This window comes from Pipistrellus kuhlii, unplaced genomic scaffold (genome assembly GCF_014108245.1).
Source record: "Pipistrellus kuhlii isolate mPipKuh1 unplaced genomic scaffold, mPipKuh1.p scaffold_m20_p_39, whole genome shotgun sequence".
NCBI lineage: Eukaryota > Metazoa > Chordata > Mammalia > Chiroptera > Vespertilionidae > Pipistrellus > Pipistrellus kuhlii.
In genome coordinates, this window is record NW_023425539.1 from 1,415,151 (window position 1) to 1,441,065 (window position 25,915).

The 25,915-nt window shown below is 53.2% G+C and overlaps 1 protein-coding gene and 1 non-coding gene across 11 annotated transcripts in view; one reads left to right on the plus strand and one right to left on the minus strand.

Annotated features, from left to right (window-relative positions):
* SLC43A2 (solute carrier family 43 member 2) overlaps positions 1-25,171 on the plus strand; it is a 43,401-nt gene extending 18,230 nt beyond the window's left edge. For 3 of the 10 annotated variants that reach the window (XM_045571018.1, XM_045571020.1, XM_045571022.1), the window contains exons 6-14: positions 13,116-13,208; positions 14,584-14,717; positions 14,800-15,002; positions 15,651-15,797; positions 17,691-17,702; positions 18,881-19,019; positions 20,356-20,485; positions 23,668-23,791; positions 24,276-25,171. In XM_045571018.1, coding sequence (XP_045426974.1) covers positions 13,116-13,208; positions 14,584-14,717; positions 14,800-15,002; positions 15,651-15,797; positions 17,691-17,702; positions 18,881-19,019; positions 20,356-20,485; positions 23,668-23,791; positions 24,276-24,943 — 1,650 coding nt within the window. In that variant the 3' untranslated portion in view covers positions 24,944-25,171. Of the gene's footprint in view, positions 1-13,115; positions 13,209-14,583; positions 14,718-14,799; positions 15,003-15,650; positions 15,798-17,690; positions 17,703-18,880; positions 19,020-20,355; positions 20,486-22,238; positions 22,313-23,667; positions 23,792-24,275 lie in introns of all 10 variants that reach the window. The other 7 variants (XM_036408640.2, XM_036408643.2, XM_036408641.2 and 4 more) reach the window with 6 other exon arrangements.
* On the minus strand, positions 11,872-11,942 carry LOC118702622. Its single transcript, XR_004982784.1, has one exon. It is a non-coding gene; the product is annotated as a small nucleolar RNA SNORD50 (small nucleolar RNA).
* Positions 25,172-25,915: the final 744 nt, after the last annotated feature.

Consider the following 25,915-nt stretch of genomic DNA (forward strand, 5'->3'; position numbering starts at 1 on the left):
AAACCGCCCTCGCTCGGAATCTCCCCACCCCTGCCCATTGCCTTTGCCCAGAACTGCGTGAGAACTCGGGGGAGCACGCAGGCCACCAACTCTCCTTGGTGTGTGGAATGCCGGGACACAGAAAGCCCCTCTAGGGAAGGAGACGTTTTCTCAGGGTGCTGAGCACCCCTTATCGGTAGCCCCAGGATGGCACAGAAGGTGAGAGAGACTGCAGAAAGGCCCAGGCTGAGAGAAAGCCAAACACGTCTTTCCTGGGAGGGAGAGGGAAGCTCTGCAGGCTCGCCCAGTCCGGCCAGGGTGCCTTTCAGAGCTGGCCTTTGGGAGGGAAGTGAGAAGAGCAGGCTCTTCAGAGAGGTTTCTGTCCAACAGGAAAGCCTGGCCTGCCTCGGTTTCCCCGTGAAAAAGTTTTTATCATATAAAAGTTTTTAATACTTACCACCGCTATTTGCGGAATACTCTGGTTTCTCATTTCTCTTTCCACAAAGGAGTCAGGAGTTGGGGGACGCTTGGTTAGCTGTGCGGGAGCCCGGGGACTGCTGGTCCTCCTGCGGGGAAGCTTGGATAGGTGCTGGCACCTCCGTGACCCCTTGTCTGCGGGCCGAGAGCCAGAGGCACAGGCCTAGAATGCCCTCTGGTCACCCTTCCTACACTTGGCCTTGTTAACTTTACCCTGGTGGGAAGGACCAGCGGTCTGGGTCTGGGTCTTGGGATGGAACATTCGGCGGCATCTTTAGGTGAGAAAGGCCGTGGCGCAGGGCCATGTGCGCGGTGTGCTCGGGGAGGGCAGAGCACGCAGGTCTGGGCACTCTGGTTGCCCTGCTCCGGTGGTACGAGAGAGAGTGGTTCGTACCCTTCTGTGCATTTTTTATTTTGATTTTTTTTAACCAGGTAGATTAAAGAAAAGAAAAATGTCCCCTCCCCCCACTCAAATACCCAGAGGTCAATAAATGTCGAAACTGTAGGAAATCTGTTAGAACTGCCAGATTCCACTCAGTTGTGTAAACTGTGTAACCGGAGTCCTGGTTCTGTTTGTTCTTTGACAGCATGAACATTATCTTTCATCAGAAGGAAAATTAAAAGCCTGGCAGCACCCGTCGTTTTAGTCACTCTATGCCTGGGTCATGGCAGTGTTGAATTTTGGGATAAGAGAAAGAGATGGTCCTTGAACTTGAGGAGTTTATGCTCTGAAATGCAGAAAGATGCTTTACTGCGATAAAGCATAAGACAAATGGATAAACACCACCATACCATAAATCCTCTTGAAAAAAGCCTTTAAAATGAACTTGTAGTTGTCTGAGAAACCTTAGGAGGCTAGTAAGCCCATAAGGATTTGTTTTCTTTTTAAATTATAAAACAAACATGTTCTTCTTTTAAAAAGTTAATATTTTCTAAGTATAAACTATAGGCTATAAAATTTTATAAGCCCACCTTTATCATTTAGAATGTATCTCTTCAGTATTTAAAAAGAATCGCAGATACCAATGTTATTCTTTTTTTTAAAAACTATACTTTTTCTTTCTTTAAAAAATGTATTTTTATTGGTTTCAGAGAAGACATGAGAGAGAGAGAGATAGAAACATCAATGATGAGAAAGAATCAGTGATCAGCTGCCTCCTGCACACCCCCACACCGGACACTGAGCCTGTAACTCAGGCATGTGCCATGACCGGGAATCGAAGTGTGACCTCCTGAGTCATAGGTCGATGCTCAACCACTGAGCCACACTGGCCAGACACCACTTGCCTCTTTCACTTAACAACGTATTTTTAAAAATATATATTTTATTGATTTTTTTTTTTACAGAGTGGAAGGGAGAGAGAGAGAGAGCTAGAAACGTCGATGAGAGAGAAACATTGACCAGCTGCCTCTTGCACACCCCTTTACCAGGGATGTGCCCGCAACCAATGTACATGCCCCTGACCGGAATCAAACCTGTGACCTTTTAGTCCGCAGACAGATAGATGCTCTAGCTCTGAGCCAAACCGGTTTCAGCTAACAATGTATTTTTTACATCTTTTCCTGCCACTGCTTGAAAATCTATCTTATTATCTTAAGCTCTCGAGATCTACCTCATTATTAAAGAGTTCCGTGTATTTCTATAATACAGATATACCATCATTTATTTAACCATCTTCCTACTAATGGACACTTGGGTTTGTTTCCAATTTCTCTGATTTATGATGCTGCTGAAGTGAACGTTCCTGTACATGTATTTCTGTAAAATAAGTTCCTGGAAATGGGCTTGCTGGGCTGCAGGATCAGTGTGTTTGAAATGTGAATGGATACTGTCATGTGGTCTTTCCAAAAGCTTAGACTGTCTGTACATGATGCCATCCTACCCATGCGTACGAGAGTGCCTTTTTCTCCACACCCCTTCCAGTGCCCTACCATTAATTTTTCAAACACTAGCCAATCTGATTTGGTAAAAAAAAAAAAAAAAAAAAAAAATGATATTCCATGATTTAAATTTTTTTCTTTAATTGTTAGTAAGACAGAGCATCTTTTCACCTCTTAGTTGTGCCAGTTTGTATTCTGTGAATTGCTTCTTTGTGGCATGTGTCCATTTTTCTACAGGATTACCTTTCCTAGGCAAAGCCATTAGCTCTTTCTGCGTGAGCAAGGGCTCTTCCCCGAGGGTTTTCAGGCTTCTGTGTGGGCTGGCGAATAAGCTGAGAAGGGCTGTGCTCTCCCTTGAGATGATGTGCAGACAGAGTGTGTGCTCCGCAGGTGCATTTTTCTGGGGGAGGGCCCATTGCTTCCAGCAACCTGTGGGTCTCTGTGGAGGCCAGACGCACACAGCAGGGGCGTTCCTATCAATGCCTCGCTTCCCCTGGGAGGTAAAAGGCCACACAGGCCAGATAGTGACCAGGCAGGAAAACTGACCGCTGTACCGATGTTTCGATGATTTCTGAATCCGCTGCTATACCGCTGTACCTAATTTTTGGTACTTTGCCTAGACCTATTTTCTACAATGTCTCCATGTTCCATCTTATTCTAACCACTTGTTTGGATGTAACTAACATTTTTCTATATCATGCTGGTTTTTTTCTTTCATGCTCAGGAGCCCGGGTAAAGGGGACCAGTTAAGTTCAGGGCTTCGGGTCTGGTAGGGTTAACATGTTTGGACAGCAGGGATCTATTTAAGGGGGGCTGGTGGCTGGTCCTCTAAGGTCCCCATTCTTGGGTCTGGAGCACAGGCCAACAATCTGCTGCCCCAGGCCAAATGGAGGCCACTCCAGGGAAGTGGGTGTTGTGAAGTTTTATGGGTACACAGCCGCGCCCACGTACTTCCTTTGTGCAGTGGCTGCAGAATGAAGTAGTTGCACAGAGACTGTATGGCTTGTAAAACCTAAAGTGTTTTCTGTCTGGCCTTTTGCAGAAGTGTGACAGCCTTTGGTTGAGAGGCCCCAAGGAGCTGCTTAATCACTGTCTTCTGTGGGAAGGAAGGCCTGACACACCTCTCACCCCACATCCCTCTGGACCCCCCCCCCACACACACACCTTCTTTTAGTTACACAGGCCAACTCCCTAAGCACTTTTACTGAAGTTGTTAATTCTCACCTGAGGATATTTTTTCCCATTGGAATTTAGAAAGAGTGGAAAGGAGGAGGAGAGACAGAAAGAGAGCGAAACATCAGTGTGAGAGAGACCCATCGATGGCCCGAAGAGGGCTGGAGATCGAACTTGTCTTTTTGTGTTTCTTAAGCACTTTTTAAGTCCTCTCCTTCCCCTCCACGGCTGCTCCTGGCCTGAGGTTTCTCCGTGGGCATCCTCCTGCCTCCGGAGGCCTCAGATGCGGGCTCCGACAGCTGCTCCTCCTCCAGAGCAGACCCAGAGAGAGGACTGAGCAGCCGGTCAGCGAGGGCTGGCCTGGAGCTCTTGGGCAATGCGCTAGGGCTGGCCGCAGCTTCTGCTGAGCGGAGCTGGATCTCATACTGACACAACCCAGGCCTTTAAAAAGCAGAACTGTGGGAGCAGCTCCCGGTGACCCCGAGCTAGCAGCACAATGGCACTTTCTGTTGGCATCTCCCACCCGTATTCTAATTTGGGGGACAAAGGAGTCTTCAGGGTCGCCGTTGGGAGCATCTGAATCAAGTCTCCTACAACTGCGGCGGGGCCGCGGATAATTGCTCCATGATAACCTGGGAGTTGGGGGGAATGTGTTGTCACCGAAACCTTATTTTGGGGACTTGGAGTCCCAGTGGGTTCAGTGTTGCATGGGTTGTGGTATAAAGATGTACAGGCCCTGTAAGCTGTCACCTCAATTGGTGGAGAGGAGCCCCAACTTGGCAAAATTGCCTTTCCCCGCAGGCCAGGATGGGTTGGCAGCTAGACCTACTTCACAGCGCCCAAGAGATCCGCTGATGGGCGATCCTTTCCTCGGAGGGGGTTGGGGGGAGACTCAGAAGGTCCGGGGAACCCACACCAGGGTGCTACCCGGCGGCCAGCAGAGGGTGATGTCCTCAGGGGAGGGTGCCAGGCCGTTCCAGGGGTGCAGAGCACTCCCCAGGTGCCGAGCCTCAGCCCCCCGCCCCAACCTGGGCAGCACGCTCTGGCCTGTTTGCTCAGGGCCGTGTGTTTGTACATCCCCTTTAGCTCGCTTCACTGGCCGGAGCACAAACACCCGCCAGCGGCCGGGCCGGCGTCTCTGGGTCGCCACCCCACAATCCTGGGCCTGGGTTGCTTAGAGATGGGAGCAGATGCAGCCAACACTGTGGACACGTCTCTTACACTTCATTACTCCGGCCCCTGTCCGGGCGGGCGGGACGGGGCGTTCTGAGCCGAAACCCTCAGAAAAGTGGTTACGAAACGTTGCCCGGCTCCTCAGTGAACAATTTCCCTGTGGGCTTTTCCTGTTTGATTCCATGAAGCTTACCTTGAACCGGAGGAAGAAATGATCCCGGGGTGGTGGGGATCTGGGTCTGAAGGAAACGGAACAAATACCCCTCCGTCCACCCCTGAGAGGAGAGGAGGGGAGGATTCGAACCCAGCCCTGAAGCAGGTGTCCCTCGGGGCTGGAGGGGAGCGTTCCTGCTCGGCTGACCTGTCTGCACAAGATGCAGTCAGCTCGGTCAGCTCTCCCCCCGCCCGGGGGCCAGGTGGCAGGACTGGGCTGGAGCGGGAGCCCTTTCTCCCCTCCGTGTCTGCTCTGTGCCTGGTGAACCCAGTGCGGTCAGCTGATCACCGTGGGCCTGGGGGACATTCTCCCGTCGAGGGTTCCGCATTGTGAACCTGCTCAGCATGTGACACGTCCAGGGGTGGACAGAATGTGTCGTGGGCACCGGCAGGGCCGGACCTGGCTGGGAAGGCAGAGGAGGGGGCCGGGGAGGGGACCCGGTCCTCCCGCCCCTTCAGCAGTGAAGCGGAAAGGTGACCGGAAGGACCTGCTCCTGACACTGAGTGCTTGGAGCTGCCAGGTGGTTTGGGGTGAGGCAACAGCCCGGCTTTGCTGAGTCTGCTTGTCTAGGCTGGCACCTGGATCCTGCCCTGTACAGGTTGTACGGAGCCGTGGGTGTGTACGCCAGCCACCTGAGGACAAGGCTCACCTCTGGAAGGGGCCTGAGGGCCAGCATGCCAGCCTCCGCCCAGGCTGCACGTGGCATCTCCCCGAGGGCCAGGGTGTGCCCCCAGCTGGTGGGCTCCGGAAACCACAAATTTGGAAAGTCAGTGTCAGGCGGCTGTCTTAGGGGCCTCTGGGTAGAGAGACATCTTAGAGGATCTTCTAGGGAAGGCATCCCATCCTCACTGCCCTGCAGCCGGGCCTCTCATCTAGTAGCCTTGCTCTGTGGCCAGAAACCCAGGGGAGGGCCGCCTGCAGCTGCTGTTTTCCCCTCTGGAAGGTTACACAGCCCAGGCCTGTTTCCTGGGCAGCTGAGGGGCTGAGAGGATGAGTCACCAGCAGCATCCCCTGAGAAGGAGCACGGCCGGCCGGCACGGAGGGCCCGGCAGAGCCCACCGCAGCCCTGCCCTCTCAGGCAGCAGGGGCGATGGCGGAAGCACCCTGGGCTGGGGGCTGGGGCCTGCGCTCCCGCACCTGTGAGTGCAGTGACCCTGAGCCAGGAAACACTCTCTGCTGAGTATTTGCCCTGACATCTGTCATTGCAGCTCGGCTCCAGCTTCCTTCTTGGCAGCAGAGCTGGCCCTTCCCTCCACCTGGCCTTGGAGGCCCTCACTAGAGCGCTCTGCTCAGTACTCAGCTGCCACTCCATCACCAGGCTTCTGAGCAGCCATTACGTGTAGCTGAGGGAGAGGAGGAGGAGACACAGGTGGGAAGATGAAACAGGAGAGTCCTTTTGACTGTGTGGCCCAGGACCATGGGAGGTCAGCCAGGGAAGGCCAGGGCGCGGGGAGGAGCAGATGGGTCTCACAGGAGGATCAGAGCAAGAGCAGACAGAATGCTTAACAAGCATGAGGGGTGAGGATCATTGGTTTGGGGCCCAGCTGAAGTGTGTACAGAGCAGCCCAACAGTTGTGCACGTAAACTTGACCTGCTTTGGACCCCAAATTTGACCCTTGCCAGCTTACGGGTGTTCCATGACTTTTCTAATCCTAAAGTGTTTTAACCATTAAGTGAGGGTAAAAAGTGACACCTGCCCCATTAAGGTTGTTTGCAGGTTTGTTTTTTTAATTTAAAAAAATATATATTTTTATTGCCGAAACCGGTTTGGCTCAGTGGATAGAGCGTTGGTCTGTGGACTGAAGGGTCCCAGGTTCGATTCCTATCAAGGGCATGTTGGTTGCAGGCACAACCCCGGTGGGGGGTTTGCAGGAGGCAGCTAGTTGATGTTTCTCTCGCATGGATGTTTCTAGCTTTCTATCTCTCTCCTTCTTCTCTGTTAAAAAAAAAAAAATCAATAAAATATATTTAAATATATTTTTTTGTTGATTTCAGAGAGGAAGGGAGAAAGAGAGAGAGAGAGAGAGAAACATCAATGATGAGAGAGAATCATCGATCGGCTGCCTCCTGCACATCCCTTACTGGGGGGTCAAGCCTCAACTTGGGCATGTGCCCAAATTGAGACCTCCTAGTTCATGAGTCAATGCTCAACCACTGAGCCACGCCAGCTAGGCCTGTTTGGAGGGCTTTTAGATAAGATTTAGAGTAGATATTCCAAATAGGCGCTATCATTATGATGCTATAACATATTATTATATTAATATAATCATGCTATATATTATGATATACCACCACTTAATGATAAGGAAAATCCTTTGATCAAGCTGCCTCTGGGCACAACAAATGGGGATATTTCTGGCAGGCGTGACAGCTTTGGGAAGAAGGGAAGGAAGTGGCTTAAAAGATCACACAATAAGTATTAACATTTAAAAATAATTAGTGTCCACAGGGAAACCCTCTCTTCTGCTGTGCTTGTTATTCTTCTGTGTCCACTGCTGCCAGGATGTTTATGCTTTGAGTTTCATTGGTCAAGGTCATTCTTGATGTACTTTTCAGAGAGATTTCACCTGACATAAATGCTAAAAGCTGAAAAACACTTTGACTTCCTATTTCAACACTTCTGTTGGTTTAAAAAAAGCCATGAACTAAGAAGTTAAATGGCAAACTAGGAAAACATACCTGCAGTGTATGAATAAATTGTGACTGCCTTATATATAAAGAGCCTAATCAAAATCAATATAAAAATATTAACATCCTTATAAGAAAAAAAGGACAAATGGAGAATATAAATGACTTTTAAAACTATAGAAAAATGTCCAAAATCATTAGTAATTCAACAAATGTATGTTTGCCCTAGCTAGTTTGGCTCAGTGGATAGTGTCGGTCTGTGAGCTGAAGTGTCCCGGGTTCGATTCCGGTCAAGGGCACATGCCTAGGTTGCAGGCTTGGTCCCCACTGTGGGGCATGCAGGAAGCAGCTGGTCAATGATTCTCTGTCATTATTGGTGTTCCTGTCTCTCTCTCTCTCCCTCTTCCTTCTCTCTGAAATAAAAAATATATATTTTAAAAAATAAAATAAATAAATATGTTTAAAAAAAATTTAATCATGGAAAGTTTATATATGATATTAGAGAGAATAGTATAATTCTCTCTAATATCATATACCCATTTTGCAACTTCAACCATTAACTCACGGCCATTCTTGTTTCATTTCTACCTCCACCCACCCATCCAGATTACTTTGAAACAAATATCAGTCACCAATTCATTTCATTCATATACGCAAGTAAATGGATTTTATCACAGCAGGATATTAGTGAAGTAGCAAATATTAAAAATAAAAATAATGGTAATGAACAATGTTGGAATGGCGACAGAGAAACAGATACTCTCCTCTGCTGCTGGTGGGAAGATCGATTGGTATAAGTTTTCTAGAAGGCAATTTGGCACAGAGTATGACAACTGATTCTCTTTTGGGACTTTATCTAAGAAATAATAACTATACACACATATATTTATCTCCAAGGATGTTCATTTAAGGATGTTCATTTGTTGTTTATGATAAAAATTAAGCCGAAACCAGTTTGGCTCAATGGATAGAGCGTCGGCCTGTGGACTGAAGGGTCCCAGGTTCGATTCCGGTCAAGGGCATGTACCGTGGTTGCAGGCACATCCCCAGTAGGAGGTGTGCAAGAGGCAGCTATTCGATGATTCTCTCTCATCGATGTTTCTAACTCTCTATCCCTTTCTCCTCCTCTCTGTAAAAAATCAATAAATTATATTTTTTTAAAAAATTAAAAAGGCCCTGAGGGCCCGGCTGGCCTGGCTCCATGGTTGAGCCATCAACCTATGAACCAGGAGGTGTTGGTTTGATTCCTGGTCAGGGCACATGCTCAGGTTGCAGGCTTCATCCCAGTGTTGGGTGTGCAGAAGGCAGCCGATCAATGATTACTCTCTTAACATTGATGTTTCTGTCTCATTCTCCCTCTCCCTCTCCCTTCCTCTCTGAAATCAATAAAAATATTTTTAAATAAATAAATAAAAGGCCCTTAGGCCCAACATCAGAGAAATGCAGAAAGTTATCTCAAACTATGTTGAAGATGAATATGAACTTAGAAAACATTTATAATACAGCAAAAATGAAAAAGTTTATAAAACAATATTTAGCACATGATCCCAATTTTGGTGTAAAGTTATAGGAATTTATAGGAAAAAAGTTAAAGGGAAATATACCGAAATGGTAACATGATTATATCAGGGTGATTTTTTTTTTATCCTTTATGTATAACAAAGTATATCCAAATGTTTTACAGTGGGCATGCATTGCCCTTCTAACCAGGAAAAAAAATCATAGCTTAAAATACAAGATGTTGATGCTGGGAACACTGAGTGGTATGGTTTGCCCTGAGACTCTATGCTCCCCTGGTAATGACCTTGCTGACCAACATCACATGTTGGGGAGAATTTTCTTGGTGTTGCTAAGAGTGTCCTAGGCTGGGAGAAGCAGGGCACCTGGAAGGCTACTGTCCTTGTCCAGACATGAGGGTGGGGGTCTCCCCCAGGGGCAGATGGGAAGGCAGCTCTTTGCCCAGCTTTCTGTTCTTCCCTGTCCTGGATCTAGTTGGGAGAAGACTCCAGAAGATCAGATCCGAGTTGCATATTAGCCCCAAGCCCCTGTTGTTCTGTTGGCCTCTAGCCTGGGTTAGGGTTAGGACAAGCTGGAGCTTAAGGACAAAGAGAAAGGGTTGTCTGCCTGCTTCTCTGGAGTATCCATGGCCCCGTTGAAAGTTTGAGCCTTTGTGCATAAAAGGGACTGCATAAAATGTCTCCCGGGCCTGACTCGGCACCAAGTAGCCTTTGTTCGCATCCTCCATTTACTCTTCAGGTGGATTCTGAGCCCTCTTTAATCCTTTTCTTCCTCCACCCGCCCTGGCTGGAGTGGCATTCCAGGTGGGAGCAGTTCCCCCCTTCCGAACAATCAGAACCAGTCTTTGGACTCTCCCTGGGGCTGGTATGGCCCCAGAGATGCCTCCCCTACACACTGCCTTGCTGGAGTAGCCAGCATGGAGAAGCCAAAATATGTGAGCCCAGGAACTGAGGCATGGCCTCTGAATCACAGCATACCTGGGAGCACGTGTGCACAGCGTAAGATGGGTGCCCCGGTGCTCACCTGGGTGTGCCTGGGCACACATGAGCACATCGCATGCTCTGCCTCCTGTTGGGGGATTTCCACCGCCCCCGGTGCTCTCTGCCCCTCCCTGACAAGCCCGGTGGTCAGAGGACCCACTGCGGGGCGGGAAGAAGAGCTCTTTGTGGGCTGGGAGTTCTTTGGGGAGCCTGCACAGCCTACTGGGCCTCATACCATCTGCCCTAGACTGATTCATGTTCCTTTCTTTTCTTTTAAGACTTTTTATTGACTTTTAGAGAAGAAGGGAAAGGGAGAGAGAGGGAGAGAAACATTGATGTGAAAGAGAAACATCGACCAGTTGCCTCCTGCACACTCCCTACAGGGGAATCAAGTCCGCAACCTGGGCACGCACCCGGACTGGGAATTGAACCAGCAACCTTTCCGACGCCCAACCAACCGAGCACCACACCCACCAGGGCTGGTGTTTCTTTTTAATTCTGGGATCCAAAACATTTGAATTCCTTATTCATGTTCGTTTGTTTTTAACAGTGATTGAGACATAATTCATATGCCACGTAATTCACCTAAAGTGTACAATTCACTGGTCTTCATTACATTCACAGTTGTGTAGTTGTCAGCATAATTAATTATAGCGCCCCACATGGAAACCCTGTGTCCATTAGCGTTTCCTCCCTGTTTCCTCCCAGCTTCCTCTACTCCAGCCCTCGGCAACCACTGAGCTATTCTCTGTCTGTGGATGTGCCTCGCCTGGACTTTTCATGTGAACGCAGTCATACAACAGGTGGTCTTTTGTGACTGGCTTCTTTCACCTCACGTGTTTTCGTAGGGTTCATCCATGTTGTTCTATGAGTCAGTACTTCATTTCTTTTTGTGGCTGGCTAATACGCTCTTGTGTGGATATACCACATTTTGTTTACCCATTCATTCATTGATGGACATTGATATCGTTTCCACTTTGGGGATATTATGAATAAGGCTGCTAAAGGCATTCCTGTACAAGTTTCTGTGTGGGTATTGTTTAATTTCTCTTGGATGTCTACCTAGGAGTGAAATGACTGGGTCATACGGTAACTCTGTTTAACTGTTGGAGGTACTGCCAGACTATTATCCAAAGTGGCCGCACCAGTCTACATTTCCACCAGCAGGGTGAGGGCCGGTTCCTCTATATCTCCATTATTATCAGCTAATTTCTTTTTATTGTAGCTACCTAGAGGACATGAATTAATATCTTGTTGTGGTTTGGATTCTTATTCCCCCTATGATTGATGACATTGAGTATATCTCCATTTGTTTTTTTGTGGGGTTTTTTTTTTTTTTTTGAGAAATGTCTATTCCTATCTTTTGCCCATTTTAAAAATAGGTTATTTTTTTATTATTATTGAGTTGTAGGAGTTCTTTATATTTTCTAGATACAAGTCCCTTATCAGAGACGTGAGTCGTAAAAATTTTCTCTTCTGTGCATTGTTTTTTCAAATCTTGATGTACCTTTAAAGCACAAAAGTTCTTAGTTTTTAGTTTTTGTTTTTTTTTTCCCAACATCAGAATTTATTTAAAACTTATTTTCAGCCCAACTGGCGTGGCTCAGTGGTTGAGCGTGGACCTATGAACCAGGAGGTCAAGGTTCGGTTCCTGGTCAGGGCACATGCCTGGGTTGTGGGCTCCATCCCCAGTGGGGGTGTGCATGAGGCAGCCAATCAATGGTTCTCTCACCATTTATGTTTCTATCTCTCCTTCTTCCTTCCTCTCTGAAATCAATTAAAAAAACACACACGCCTAAACAAAACACAAACTTATTTTCAAAAATGCTATTGTCCTTATAATGGTCTGTCTCAGAAACCAGATCTGTATTAACATTTTTCAACAGAAATTCAGGTTAGGAACAGGATCATAATAGATATGAAGCACAAAGGTTTTACTGTAGATGATGTCCCTTGTTTTTTCCCTGATTCACTGAGACACAGTCACATACAGCATTGTATTGTATAAAACATGATGATTTGGTATGGGCTCTATTCATTTTAATTGTGGGTAACATGGGCAGAAAGGATGTGAGGCCAAGTTCAAACTGCTTGTGTTCAGCACCAGTGGGTCAGCTTGCAAGCCATCGTGTTTAGTAAAACCCCCAGATGATGGCAAACAAGTGAGGAAGGGGGACATATACACAGTATGAAATAGGCTGGCTTAGCGTCCAGAGAGGAGTCCTCTGCGAGGCACAGTGGGCGGAACCTCCTCGAGGTTCTGGAGAGAAGCGGTGACTGGCTGTTTTATTTGGGGCGGGGGGTGCTTTGCCTCAGGTCTGAATCCGTGGCTGCAGTGCCCTATGTTACATGCCTGGGTTTGTGTGGAATCGCTGAGGGTTCCAGCTTTGAAGTTATGTCGAATGAGCCCAGAATAAAGTTACGTGCGATGCAAGAGTGGCCTCCCTTCGAGGAGAGCCCCAGCGTGTTTAGCCACCGGCCTTCTCAGGTGATGATTTCTGGGGCCGTCTTTGCACTTAGAAATTCCGAAGCAGAAATTGTCCCAGGCTGGTGCCCTTGTCGGCGCGGAGGGAACTGCAGAATTTTGATTGACACCTTCCAGAGATATACTCTCTCAGAACTGAAAGCAGCTTTTGCTGACATCTGGTCCTTCTGGGACTTGATATTTTTATTTATAAGAATGACACTCTTGTCCCCAAATAGATTCTTATTTTTAACTGACTTGCCCCCTCTGAGGGATGCCTGTCTCCCAGCTTGGCTCGCTCGCATCTCAGTGTCTTCCTGTAAAGACGAGAAGGCCCCTGGGCTGTGGAAGCATTGAGGAGGGACAGTTGCCAACCAGGAAGTCCCAACGGCTCTGTCCTCACATCTGGGATCCGAATCTGGCATTGCGCTCCTCCTCTGCCCTCATCAACCTCAGGCTGGGAAGGAAAAACCTCCCGTTCGTAGTCATTACCTGGACTAAGGCTGTGAATCCAGGGTGGAGAGCAGATAAGGAAAAGTGCCTGCTGAGCCTTGATCCTCTCCCCCCCTCCTTCATCCCTCCTTCACCCCTCTCGCCGCTGAACTTGCCCTTGCCTCTTGTCTCACAGCTGCCCAACATGTTCGGCGACCTTCGCTCCACGTTTATTGCCTTGATGATTGGATCCTATGCCTCCTCAGCAGTCACCTTCCCGGGAATCAAGGTGAGGGTGTGGCCAGCTGGTTCCCAGCGCATTTATTCTGTGTTAGAGTCTGAACAGAGGCTTCTCTCCACGCTCCCCCAGCCCTCTCTGAGGAGAGCAATGCTTGCGGGTGCGGAGGCCGGCCCCTCCCCGCCACCCGCACCTGGGAGGATGCACCTGGGAGCCAGGAAAGAGCCGCACTTGGCCTGGGGGACGGAAAATGAAAGCATGTCCCCACAGGCCGTCCCCACAGGCTGCCTGGCATTTCTGGGTGGGGGGTGGGGGGGGGTGGGGGGGGCAGAAAGGGGCTGGGTGAGTCTGTCCCCGATCCCCAGTCCAGCTCCCGTCTCCCCACCCCCAGGCCTGTTGTTGTTGGGCTGCTCCTCGCAGTTAGCCAGAGCGCTGCTCTGGGCCAAGTTGGTTCAGCTGTTTCCCTCCCCGGCAGGATTCTGAGCCTGGAGTCACACAGGGTCAGGGGGAAGCCAGCACCTCCCGGGCCGTCAGCCCCGGTTCCTCCTCCAGATCCTGTCGCTCCCACCGGGGCTCCGGAGGGGGCTTTTCCCTGCTCTGGCGCCGGCACCCGGCACCCGGCAGTCCCGTTCCCTGCGGTGCGGGGGCCATGGAGGAGGAGAAGGCGCAGCTGTGGGCTGGTCTCCCGGGAATCCAAGTGCGTGGAGGGCCTGGGGCCAGCCGCCCTGTGGCTTTTAGGGAGTCTCACTCCGGAGTACAGAGAAGCCTGCCTGTGCCTCGTCCTCCCGCCTCGGTGCTGAGCTGCTGCCTGTCCCGCCCTGGGGAGCCAGGACTCCGGGGACTCGGGCTCTGGGAATAATTCGCAGTCATGACAGCTACAGCTGAGATGCTGTGCTCGGCAGGCTCCCCCCTGCCACTCTAGGGGGGTCACTCCCGCCTCCCCCACCGCAATACCACAAGGACAGGTGACGGTCGTACACCCTCCTCTCCGAGGAGGAAGGCGAGACAGCCACCTGTCCGTCCCCCGGGTATTTCTCACACTGTCACGTGCCCTTGGAGATGCTGGAGACACAACTGCGGACAAGGCTAACGGGCTCCTGTCCTCGGGCTGCCCTGACACTGGGCGAGTACATTAACTGAGACATTGGTTTTCTCAGCCAGGGCTGCTCACTGGGAGCCAGTGTCCGTGATGGGGGGGACGGAGGTGTCAGGGAAGGCTTCTCCTAGGAAGGGACATCTGTCCAAGGTTCAGGACATGCCAGGGTGAGCTGGGGTACTCGGGATGCAGAATCTGATGACCAGTCGCCCAGGTGGACTGGGCTGGGCCTCCTCACGCAGCTCAGCACAGGTGATCCTGCCTGCTACCCACTTGGCCTCTGGTGCTAACTCTGCCCCGGGCCCCGCCCCCGCCCGCCGTGCCTTTCAGGTCATCTACGACTTTGGTGTCTCCTTCATCATCATCCTCGTGGTCTGGGCCGGCTGCTCCGGCCTGGTTTTCCTCAACTGCTTCTTTAACTGGCCTCTGGAGCCCTTCCCGGGGCCAGAGGACATGGACTACACGTAAGTGGCATGCCGTCCGTCCCCAGCCCCGCCCCAGTCAGGGCCCCGGGCGGCACTGACGGGCACTTCCTGTGGCGTCCAGGGTGAAGATCAAGTTCAGCTGGCTGGGCTTCGACCACAAGATCACAGGGAAGCAGTTCTACAAGCAGGTGACGACCGTGGGGCGCCGCCTGAGCGTGGGCAGCTCCATGCGGAGCCACAAGGAGCAGGCGGCCCTGCAGGAGGGCCACAAGCTCTGCCTGTCCACCGTGGACCTGGAGGTCAAGTGCAAGCCCGATGCTGCAGGTACCGCCGGGGCCTCGCCTTCCTGACCCGTTAGCAGGGACACCTGCACTCACCCACACCCGCCTCACACCCACACCCACACCTGCCTCACACCCACACCTACACCCACACCCACACCCCACACCCACACCCACACCCACACCCACACCCGCCTCACACCCACACCCACACCCACACCCACACCCGCCTCACACCCACACCCACACCCACACCCACACTCACACCCACACCCACACCCACACCCCCAGCACAGGGAGGGGGGCCAATCCGGATCTGGAAGCCCTGGCCGCAGGGGGCCAGCACCGTCTGAGGACTTTGTGGGTCTCATCTCACTTAATCGCCACTTCATCCCAAAAGGGCGGCCAGCACCATCCACCCCGGGGTTCAGATGACAAATACCAGTCACTAATCCATTTCATTCACATACTCAGAGAGGATGCGGGACTTGTTTTACACAGCTGGGTGACCCCACTCTGGGACCCCCCCGCCCCCTTTAACCTCACCGGGCCCCTCCTCCCAGCCAGCAGGGAATGGTTTGGTCAGCGAACCGGCCTCCCCTCCCCACACGGGCCCCTGAACGCCAGGTGGGCTGTGGGCCGTGGAGGTCGGGGCCCGGCTGTCCCTGAACCCCGTGCCCTCTCCCCGCAGCGGCGCCCTCCTTCATGCACAGCATCTTCAGCCCCATCCTGCTGCTCAGCCTGGTCACCATGTGCGTCACGCAGCTGCGGCTCATCTTCTACATGGGCGCCATGAACAGCATCCTCAAGTTCCTGGTCAGCGGGGACCAGGACAAAGGTGGGCGGCCCTGGGCCTCGGAGCACCGCCCCGTAAGAGGGTCCCCTCCCCCACTGGTGGTCACTCCTGCCGCCTGAGGTCGAGCCCGCCGCCCGCCGGCGGGGCTGGGAAATGGCAGCGTCCGAGTGACCCCGCTGGTCAGGGCCGTTTCATCGCAGTCCCATTAGGGATTCCCGGTTCAGGAGGAAGGGAGGACTAGAATAACTGTGTGCATCTGGGGAGGGAGGTGTATGTTTTCATTGCCTGAGGAGCAGGTTGGCGTGTCTGTGAATGAAAACATTACTGGGAACTGAGCACTCTACCTGAGAACCCGCTGACAGGCAGCCAAGCCAGCCCAAGGCCAGAATCCCCTGGGAGACCGCAGCGTTGGGGCGGGGTGGGGGTGGGGGCAGTGGGACTCAGGCCGGCTCGGCTGGAGACTGGGGCACGGCGGCCGGCACTGGGATCAGCGCCCCCCGGCTGGCAGCGGAGCCGAGTGGAGCTTCCTCACATGTGCGATCCAGTCCAGACTTGCTCCGGCTGGTAAACAAAACTGATAACCCGCACACCACTTTCCCAAAACAGCACCGAGGGCTGGAGCAGATTAGAGGTTTTGGTTCTACAAGGAAAGTCAGTACTTCCTCAGGGCCTCGCTGAGTCAGCGTTAGTCACCCCGAGCGGGACAAACACCTTCGGTAAATGCTTCTTTATTGACAGCGTTTGGTTAGTGTAATTGTTTTCGGGCGGAGGTGTGTGTGTGTGTGTGTGTGTGTGTGTGTGTGTGTGTAAGGAATCAAATACAAATGCAGTTTGTGGAAGGGACCCAGCCGGCGCGATGGGGAAGATGACGCGGGCGCCAGATAACACTGGTTCCACTGTGCACAGGGCCCGTGGAGGAGCGCTGTCACGTGCCCTTGCACATTTCATGATGAATGCTGACATAGGGAAGGCCCTGCTTTTTACAGGAAAAAAATGACTTACTTGGCTTTGTTGAGTCTAGTGACGTCCCCCTTATTTCTACCGCAGGAGCGGTTTCATTGTGTAACTCTCGTTAAAATCTGTGGACTGAGCTTCGGGGAAAGCTGATCTGTCATGTCTCAACACCCTCTATTTAACAGTCTCAGGCCCAGGGAGGTGGAGACCCCAGGGGGTCCAGCGAGGGGTCCTCCCTGGCCCTGAGAAGGCAAAGCTGCCTGCTGCTGAGCCATGGCTTTTTACTCAAGTTCTCTGAGGAATCCTTTGCTGCTCTTTTTTCACTGTTTCCCACACTCAGAAAGTCCGTTTCACGAAGGAGAGGAAGTGGGGCCAGGAAATACCATCTGCAGCTGACAGGGCATCAGTTTTCCCCATCCTGCTCCCGGGAGCTGTTATGCATGACCCCCACAACCCGGACTGTGCCTCGGGGTCAGGGGGCCGCTGGGTGGACAGGAGACCAGCCCTGGTGTCCGGGGAGACCCGTGGTGCCAGATGCTTTGCTGGGGGTTGGGATGCCGTGTCTGACCTCTCGTGCCCTCGGAGCACAGCTGTGACAGAGCAGTGTTCCCAGAGGGCCACGCGACAGTGCGTTCTGCCCAGCCTTTTGCACCCACACTACTTCCCATCATGGTCCCTGGGAAACCACAGGCCTGATTCACCAGCCCCGCCCGTGACTGGGCCCGACTGCACATGACTGAGACCCCGGCAGACAAGAGGTCAGCAGGCGCCCGCGCTGGGCCCCCTCCCACCTCCTCTCCTGAAAGCCTGGCTCCAGCCCAGCCACCCATGGGTGCTCTGAGAGGCAGGTCGAGGGGGGAAATGACTTGTATGCCGGGCCCAGAGCTAGCCAGCCTCCTTGCCCGTCTCCCTGTAACAATCCCTGAGATTTCCGCTGCTAACTGCTCCTTTCTGCCTTTTCACTTTGCTCTCTTGATGCAGTGATGGCTGCCGGTAAGCAGTGGGGACTGTCGGGGAGCATTGCAACATCCCCCCCAGCCAGTCTCTGCTCAGTGGAGAAAGGCCTTCCTTTGAATGCAAACATTCCTCTCGGGCAGAGCTGTGGGTGGGGTGGGTGGGCTGAGGTAGCCAACTTTCAGTTTCCATTTGCCCCCCCACCCCAAAAAAAAACCAAAATCCCATTTTGATTTTGAGCTCTTTGAGGATGAAAGCCCTTACGTGGGATCCCTGTGAGTGACACGCTCCTGGTGTGTTTCTAAGGCAGCGGAGTAATGGCCAGTCTTATACAAGCCTCCGGACAGGCTTTGTCATTTTGTGGCTCCCAAGTCAGAGACGTCCCGCAGCGCCTGGCGGAGCCATTGTGACACTGGATTTCCCTTGCTGCTTCTTGGGAATAAGCAGGGGATTTGGAGAACAGAATAGGGTAAGGTGACTAGACATCCCGCTTTTGGTGGGACAGTCCCGATTTTTAACAATTTGCCTGTTTAGCCGCGGGACTCGGGACAAATTGTTAAAAATCTTCTTTCCAAAATGAGGAACTTTTGTAATAATATGAATAATAAAGGTTTATTAAAAAAAAGTAGAATTCAAAGGGTATGAACACTTTTAAGGTTTTTGATACATACTGCCAGATTATTTCTTGAACATTCATACTAAATAATACTCTTACCGATAATATAAGAGTTCTGTATCACTGTGTTCTTATCACATTTGAGCATTAAAAAGTAAAAAAGTTTTCTAATAATTATAGGTTAAAAAAAGTAGCATGTGTTCGATTTTGATGAGTTTGAACATTATTATATTTTTTTCTTTATGCACAGTCTGGTTTGTTCTTTGGCCATTTTCCTATTGGCATCCTTGGTTTGTCTAAATTGATTTGTAAAATAAAGCTTTTTATACATCAAAAAAAAAAATCTTCTTTCCAAAACTCGGGACTGTTTTTAAAACTCTGCGGGACAAATTGTTAAAAATCGGGACGTCTGGTCACCTTAGAATAGGGTGCCTACCCCCGTGCCAGCTCTGACCTCGGAGGTTAAGGTCTTGGCCCCCCTCCAGATCCGCAGTGACATGAGGGGGGTCTGGGGATGACCTGTGGGGTCTCGGGCTTTGCCCGGTGCCCGCGCCCGGCCTCGGTCAGGAACCCCCCGTGACACAGCCTTCTTCCTCCCCAGTGAGCCTCTATACCTCCATTTTCGGTGTGCTCCAGCTCCTCTGCCTGCTGACGGCCCCCATCATCGGCTACATCATGGACTGGAGGATGAAGGAGTGTGAAGATGCCACAGATGAGCCCGAGGAGAAAGACGCCAACCAGTGCGTAGGCAGCACCCAGGCCTGGCTCTTGGCCCCAGAGAAAGAAGCGTGTCTCCTCTCCCCCTCCCCCCCCCAGATGTTAGGCAGGGACAGGTGTGTGTGGTGGGCAGGTTGTAGCAAGCAGGAGAGGCGCGAGAGGTGCCCGAGGCTACTCTCCCCGGGGCTTTAAGACACTCGCTTGCTCAGCTCAGCACACAGTCAGGGCTGTGGCTTCTTCATGGTAGGCTGCGGATTGGGGAGCACTGAGTTAGATAAAAGAAGAGGAGACACAAGAGGAAGGTCAGTGTGCAGTCAAACCATTCTGCTTTTAGAACCACACTCAGATGCTCAGCATGAGAAGCACAGCGGGTGAAGGGCCCTAACTCAGTGCTGCCTTGCCTAGAGGCTCAGGCCATTGCGAGAACAGTAAGTCACCGTAACTGTAATAGGTGTTAATAGATTTGTTCATGATCACGAGCCTTCAATAAGGCACCGGAGCCTTACCTTAGGTAAGGGTTGGGCCCTAAGATCAGAGGATGAGTTAAGTGCTGTCTTCTGTGACTCCACCTTCGTATAATAAGCTGTTGTTTATTGTCTCAGGCCCTGTCCCAAGCACTTCATGCACCATCTCAGTTAAGCCTCACAGCACCTCGAGGAGGTGTGTGCTGGTGTGACACCCGTTTTACAGATGGGGGACTGGAAGCTAGGAGTTTGAATAACGTGTCCGAGGAAGCGGTGGGCCTGAGAATCCCTACGCATCCCCCAGCACCTGGCATTCCTCCTTGGAGCCACACAGCTGTCCACAGGGCTTCTGTGGGTGGTGAGACAGAATCGGTGCTGGTGGATCCACAAGGAAGTAATTACAGAGAAGGCTTTGTTATCTAGGTCAGGTCCTACCGCCAAGAGGTGGTTTGTGCCCATTCCAGTTCCATCTGCTGCCCATTTGTTTCTGTGTCACTACCTCCTGCTCGCCCAAGGGGAAAGCCACTCCCTTCCCATTGGACTTGTTACCTGCCTTACCGTCAGCTCCCGCAGGATTTGGGGGACGTTGAAGCCAATGACGAAGCGAGGCTTTGCCTCGTCCTAACGTGGGCACACTCTGCTCCTTCCCTCCTCATCATTTGAGCTCAGTCTTCACTGAAGCCGAGCAGGGTGTTGATGTCATACCTTTCATCTCTGACCTGTCCCCTGAGAGTCATGCTCAGCGCTCAGTCAAAGGGGTGCAGTGGGAGTGTCCCTAGTGCAGGAGGTCTAGCTCCAATGGTCCCTAAAGTGTGTGGGTGGCCTGAGTCTTGAGCTGTCTACAAGCTGGGACTCCTGGGGCCACCCTCCTCCAGTGTGTACTCTGTGTCTGCAGAGGCGAGACGAAGAAGAAGCGAGACCGGCAGATCCAGAAGGTCACCAACGCCATGCGGGCCTTTGCCTTCACCAACGTGCTGCTTGTGGGCTTTGGGGTGACGTGTCTCATTCCTAACCTGCCTCTACAGGTGGGTATGGGGAAAGGGAGAGGTCCGGTGGGGTAAGGGTACAATGAGACTAAAAAGTGCAAGACTAAAAGGGGACAAAGAAAATGGTGGCTTTTCATTCATTTAATTCAACCAACTCACCAGTCCCCTGCTGTTTATACCAAGAGCCTCTTACCTGCCAGGCTTTGTGCATACCATTTTCCAGAACTGTGCTGGGTAGTTGTGTAGCTACTTAGTTTGCATCGCTCAACCACTGAAATCTGAGGTCTGGCTAATCTGGTGTTGGTGGGAACATCTGTCCCTCAGACACAAGAATGCTTACAAGGCCTCTCCACTGCAGAGAGTGGAAAAAGATTGGCATCTGGGTTCAAAAGCTTAATTTCGTTCCACAGATTTCTGATGCTTTCGAAACCTAACATTTGGCAGAGATTACCATCCCCCTGACTCCACCCGTAGGTCCATGAACATGTACCGGCCCCAACCCCCAAGATTAGGGACTTTGAAGGGACTTGAGTGATGGCCTCGCTCCCAGGTGGGTGTGGCCCGAGGTCAGATGTTATCGTGAGCCTGGTCCAAGATGAAAGCAAGAGTCCCTTCCTTTTCACAAGTGGCCATGTGTTGAGGAACCCTGAATACCAGGTGTGCACCGCCCAGGGGCACTGTCACGTGACTGCTGACCCCGGGGCTTGCCGATCAGAGTAAACCACTGGAAACTTGCACCAGTTCCAGGTGGGATGCTGTTCCCTCCCCAGTGCCCCCCTGGCCCGCTGGTGGCTGCCCTCTCTGCAGCACTGGCAGACCCTGGCCACCTGTCCAGTTGAGGGGCAGTGCCTAGTGGGGACAGTCTATTTTTATTTTTATTTTTTTGAGTTCTCATTGGAAGAAAAGTTATGAAAAAGCAACTGGGCAGTTGAAGTGGAAAGGGGGAGCCCGCCCAGGTATGGGCCTGTCCATTGGGGCACAGCCCCGGCTTTGAGCAGGGAGTAGCCTCTGCCCCCTCCACTGCCCACGGTCCCAGGGACAGGTCCTGGCTGCTGAGGAGGAGGGCAGGCCTTTGTCTGAAGAGCAAACAGGGTCCTGGTGGCCACGTGGACAAATCCTGTGCCTCTGCACCGCTAGCCAGTGCTTCTCAGAACTCGCAAAGCCTGCCAGCAGTGCCTCTCACCGGCAGAGCTTTCCTCGGCGCGGCACGGGGGGTGGGGGGGCCCGCAGGGAGACCTCGCCACAGTCCTTGGTCAGCAATAGCAGGATCCAGTCGTGACTCGTGACCTCCTGTTTAGTGCTACGGATACACATTTCACAACAGACCCTTGATGGGGCTGTGGCAGGGTACAGGGACTTTTACCAATTTGCCAATTTCCATGGTGTAACTGCTCTCATCGAGGCTGATTTTTCAACCAGTATGACATCACCCCTTGTGGGGTTAGTAAGAGAATCACAGTATCCCACCATCCTGTGGTATTTCCTTCCACCATACAAAAACCTTGAGAACATAGATCATAGTAACACAGCAAAATAATTAGAAAGTGGTAAGTTTTGGGTATTCATTACCTGTGTCTTTAATATAATTTGTTTAATTGTAAGTTTGTAAAATGTCAGTTTCCATAATGACTGTGTTTAACAACTGCCTTGAAGAATTCTAAAGATTCGGGAATTGGCCCTGCAGAGCCAACGCTAGGCTGCCAGCGCCCCCGTTGCTCAGGACCAGGAACTGGTAGGGGCACAGGGTGAGGGTCCGCACCGTCTCCTGCTCACTCTGTTCTCCCTCCCTCAGATCCTCTCCTTCATCCTGCACACAATTGTGCGGGGATTCATCCACTCTGCCATTGGGGGCCTGTACGCCGCCGTGTAAGTCCTGGGATCTGCGGTGGCCTGGTGACAGGGTGAGGGAGGGGCTTATGGGCGTTTGTGGTGGGACCACGGGCCTGAGGGGGGGCAGCCTGCCTTTTCAGGGTTCATTTTCTTGCATCGGGGACAGGTACCAGGGCTTTGTTGGGTGTGTCAGGGGAAGGCCAGACTTGGCGGGAGGTGGGTCAGTGGGCAAACAGTTGGATGCCCGCTAGCCTTGGCATTTAGCACGAAGTCAGTCCTCAGCCAGGCAGTACCTCTGTGCAGCTCATGGTGCCCCGGGGGCCGCTGCTCCACCGAGTTGGCTGCCTCTGGTTGCTCATGGGAAGGCCGGGGTGGGTTCCGGCTGCCCCAGGCTCCGTATTGACGTTCAAATGACCCTCAGCAGGAGCAGGGACGTGGATCGCTGAGCCCAGAACATATCAGACATTCTCACCCAGAATCTCACCGGGCTGGCCTCCTACCCACAGCCTTCTCGGGGCGTGGCTACAACGAAACCTGCCTCTTGTCCCGAGAGGCCCCCACGCACAAGGAACCACAGCTTTCTTCCTCCTCGGGCCGGGGCTGGTTTCAAAAACCGGAACCTGAACGCCACCCACTGTCTCTCTCTGACCAGAGATGAAATTGTTCCCCACTCGGAGCCCCTTCCACCGCTGGGCCCCAAGGCCTGATGTTTGCTAAGAGCTTGCTAGAACTCTCTCCCCCTCCCAATACATTGCATGGGGGTCACACCAGGTCCCCCACCCACCAAGCCTGGAGGAAGCTGCGGCTGCCTGGCAGGGTCTGAGGCAGTCGCCAAGAGCTCTGATGCCACATTTCCGTGATTACACAACACCCCTCTAGATGAGGGCACTGCAGAGCCCGGCCCGGCCTCCGTCCTGCTCCCTCGGCCTGTTTCCCAAGCTCCCGCTGGCACCACACTCGCCACTCAGCTCAGCCAGGCACCCACAGGCCCGGGCACACCTGGGCAGGGTGGGTCCTCCCCAGGGTGCAGGGGTCTTCAAACTTCTCTCATTATGAGAATCACCTGGTGGAGGTGTTAAAACACAGATTCCTGATAGCACTTCTTATAGTTGGGATCCGGGAATCTGTGTTTTAACAACTCCACCAGGTGATTCTCATAATGAGAGAAGTTTGAAGACCCCTGGTCTAGGGCCTTAGGTTGGTGCAAAAGGGAATTTCACTTTGCACAGCTGCTGAGCGGAACGTAATCTGAAGGCAGTTAGTTGCCCGTCATTCTCTGAGGCTCATCCTGCCTCTTCTCTGGCACCAGCGCCCCCGGGGCCAGGCCGAGACCAGGGCGTTTGGAGAGCCTGGGAGTGCCTTCCGGTGACGGGTTGTCTGTCGCCCTGCAGGTACCCCTCCACCCAGTTTGGCAGCCTCACGGGACTGCAGTCCCTGGTCAGCGCGCTCTTCGCTCTCCTGCAGCAGCCGCTGTTCCTGGCCATGATGGGCCCCCTCCAGGGAGACCCTCTGTGGGTAAGAAGGGCAGGGGCAGCGGGTGACAGGCTCCTGGCTCGCTCTGCTGGGCTGAGCTGAGAGGCATTGCTCCGGGGCTGCCAGAGCCCCAGAGACAAGAAGTTTGGGGACTTTGGCTCAGATGGAATCAGAGCGCCCTTGTGCCTGGCGGTTGGCCAGGAGGGGAAAAGGGCCCTTTCTGGACCCGATGTGAGATAAGGAGAATCTAGCTGCTGTCCCTGCGCCAGCCCCGGGAGGTTCAGATGAGTAGGTTTGAGGTCAGGGCTACGGGTGCCGGGAGGCAGAGGGCAGGCCCGGAGGGAGGGAATGCTGGTGCTGGAATGTGGCCCTCCAGCCTCTGGGACATTCCAGCTTGTTTTTCCGCTCCTGTCCTGGGACTTTCTCCCCTGCCCCAAACTCGAGTGTGAAGGAGGGTCTCGGATCGGACAGCCCCCACCTGGCCCCCTGCCCCGTGTGATGGTAGCTTCCATCCCTGCCGCCCCAGGTGAACGTGGGGCTGCTGGTCATGAGCCTGCTGGGGTTCTGCCTCCCCCTCTACCTCATCTGCTACCGGCGCCAGCTGGAGAGGCAGCTGCAGCAGAAGAGGGAAGACGACAAGCTTTTCCTCAAGCTCAACGGCTCGTCCAACCAGGAGGCTTTCGTGTAGCGCCCACCACCTCAGAACTGTGGCCTCCTGCCCCTGTCCGAGACTCACAGTGTCCTCCCCCCACCCCAGAGGACGCCATGCCCCCCGGAACCTTCCTCCACGCTGGAGTCCGTGCGCCCTCCCGGGCCCCGGCCCTGCCTCAGGGCTCTGCTGTGGAAGGACAGGGAGGGCCTGGGCCCGCGGGGGTTTCCCTGCCATTGGAAGAGGGTGCCCCGGGCTCTGCTCTGCCACCTGGGAGGGGCCCTGGTACCTGCAGGAGGAGCCAGGAGGACCCCTGGCAGTCAGGCCCTCGCCCTCCTGCATCTGGATTCTGCCTCTCGCCAAAGCAGAGGGATCTGCTGTTCACTGCCTACCACCTGCCTCTCCGCTGCATGCCCTCCCGCCACGCCTGCCCGAGGACAAAGGCCTGCACTGTCCGCACCCCCTCGCCCGGCCCCTCGTCTCCTCCCCTGGTCAGTCTGAGGCTGCCTGAGGAAGGAAGGACCCGCTTCCTGTTGTGGTGCTAACGCCTTTGTGGTCCCAGCCCCCGTGGCCAGGCCGGGCCTGTCCTCCCGTGTGCGGCCTGTGGAGAGGACCCCTGGCTGAGAGCCTGGGAGGGGCGCGGTGGGGGGGGGGGGGGGACTCGAGGCTCGGAGCCGGGGACAAAGGACCTCGGCATCTACGTGGAGAGCGAGTTTGTGCTGCCACCCGCCATCCAGCCTGTGGCCTGAAGGGAATTAAAGGGGCACCAGCACTCAGCTCTTCTGTGGGGGTGGAGTGAGGCTGTGGCCGATAGACCGGAGGGCAGGCCTGGTGGGGCGGTAGGCAGTGAGGGGCCCAGGGGTTTGTGTGTGTGAGTGTGTACATGTGAGCTGTGTGAGAGAGGGGTGGTAGGGTGTGGGCTCTGGGTATCTGGTTATTCTCCCAGAGCCGCCCAGGAGCCAGGCAGGCCTGCAGCAGGCTCAGCGCCCAGGAGCCAGCCTGGCTCATCTGGGAGCTTGTGGGCGGCTGTGGAGCCACGGCGCCCCCTGCTGGCAGACTCCTCCGGGGCCCTGAGCTGTTTATGGGGAGTCCTCCCTCTCCTCTGCCAGCCGGCCTGATTTACCCATCCTCCCACCCACCGGGACGTGCCCCAGAGCTGTGTCTGGGACTTCCTGGGCGCAGCGAGGGGGGGTGGTGGATTTTTAGGTTTCTAGTTTTTGTTTGTTGTTTTAAGTTTTATCAAGACTCCTTTTTATAAAGCAATAAATCAGTTTTCCTCCTGTTAGGGCTGCCCCTGCTAGCACGTCAGTTAAGGGCTACACGTGCCTGTTTTGAGCTGGAGGAGAAAAGAAAAGGCAAGATGAGCTTTGCCGCCACTGACCAGCCCCAGCTGCACTCAGCTGCCCCCAGTCTCCCCGGGTGACTGCCAGCTTGGGAGGAGAAGGGCTGGGAAAAGACCCCCTCCACCTCCAACTGGGCCCGTGCAGACATCCTCGAAGGGGGCGACCCCCTCCTGC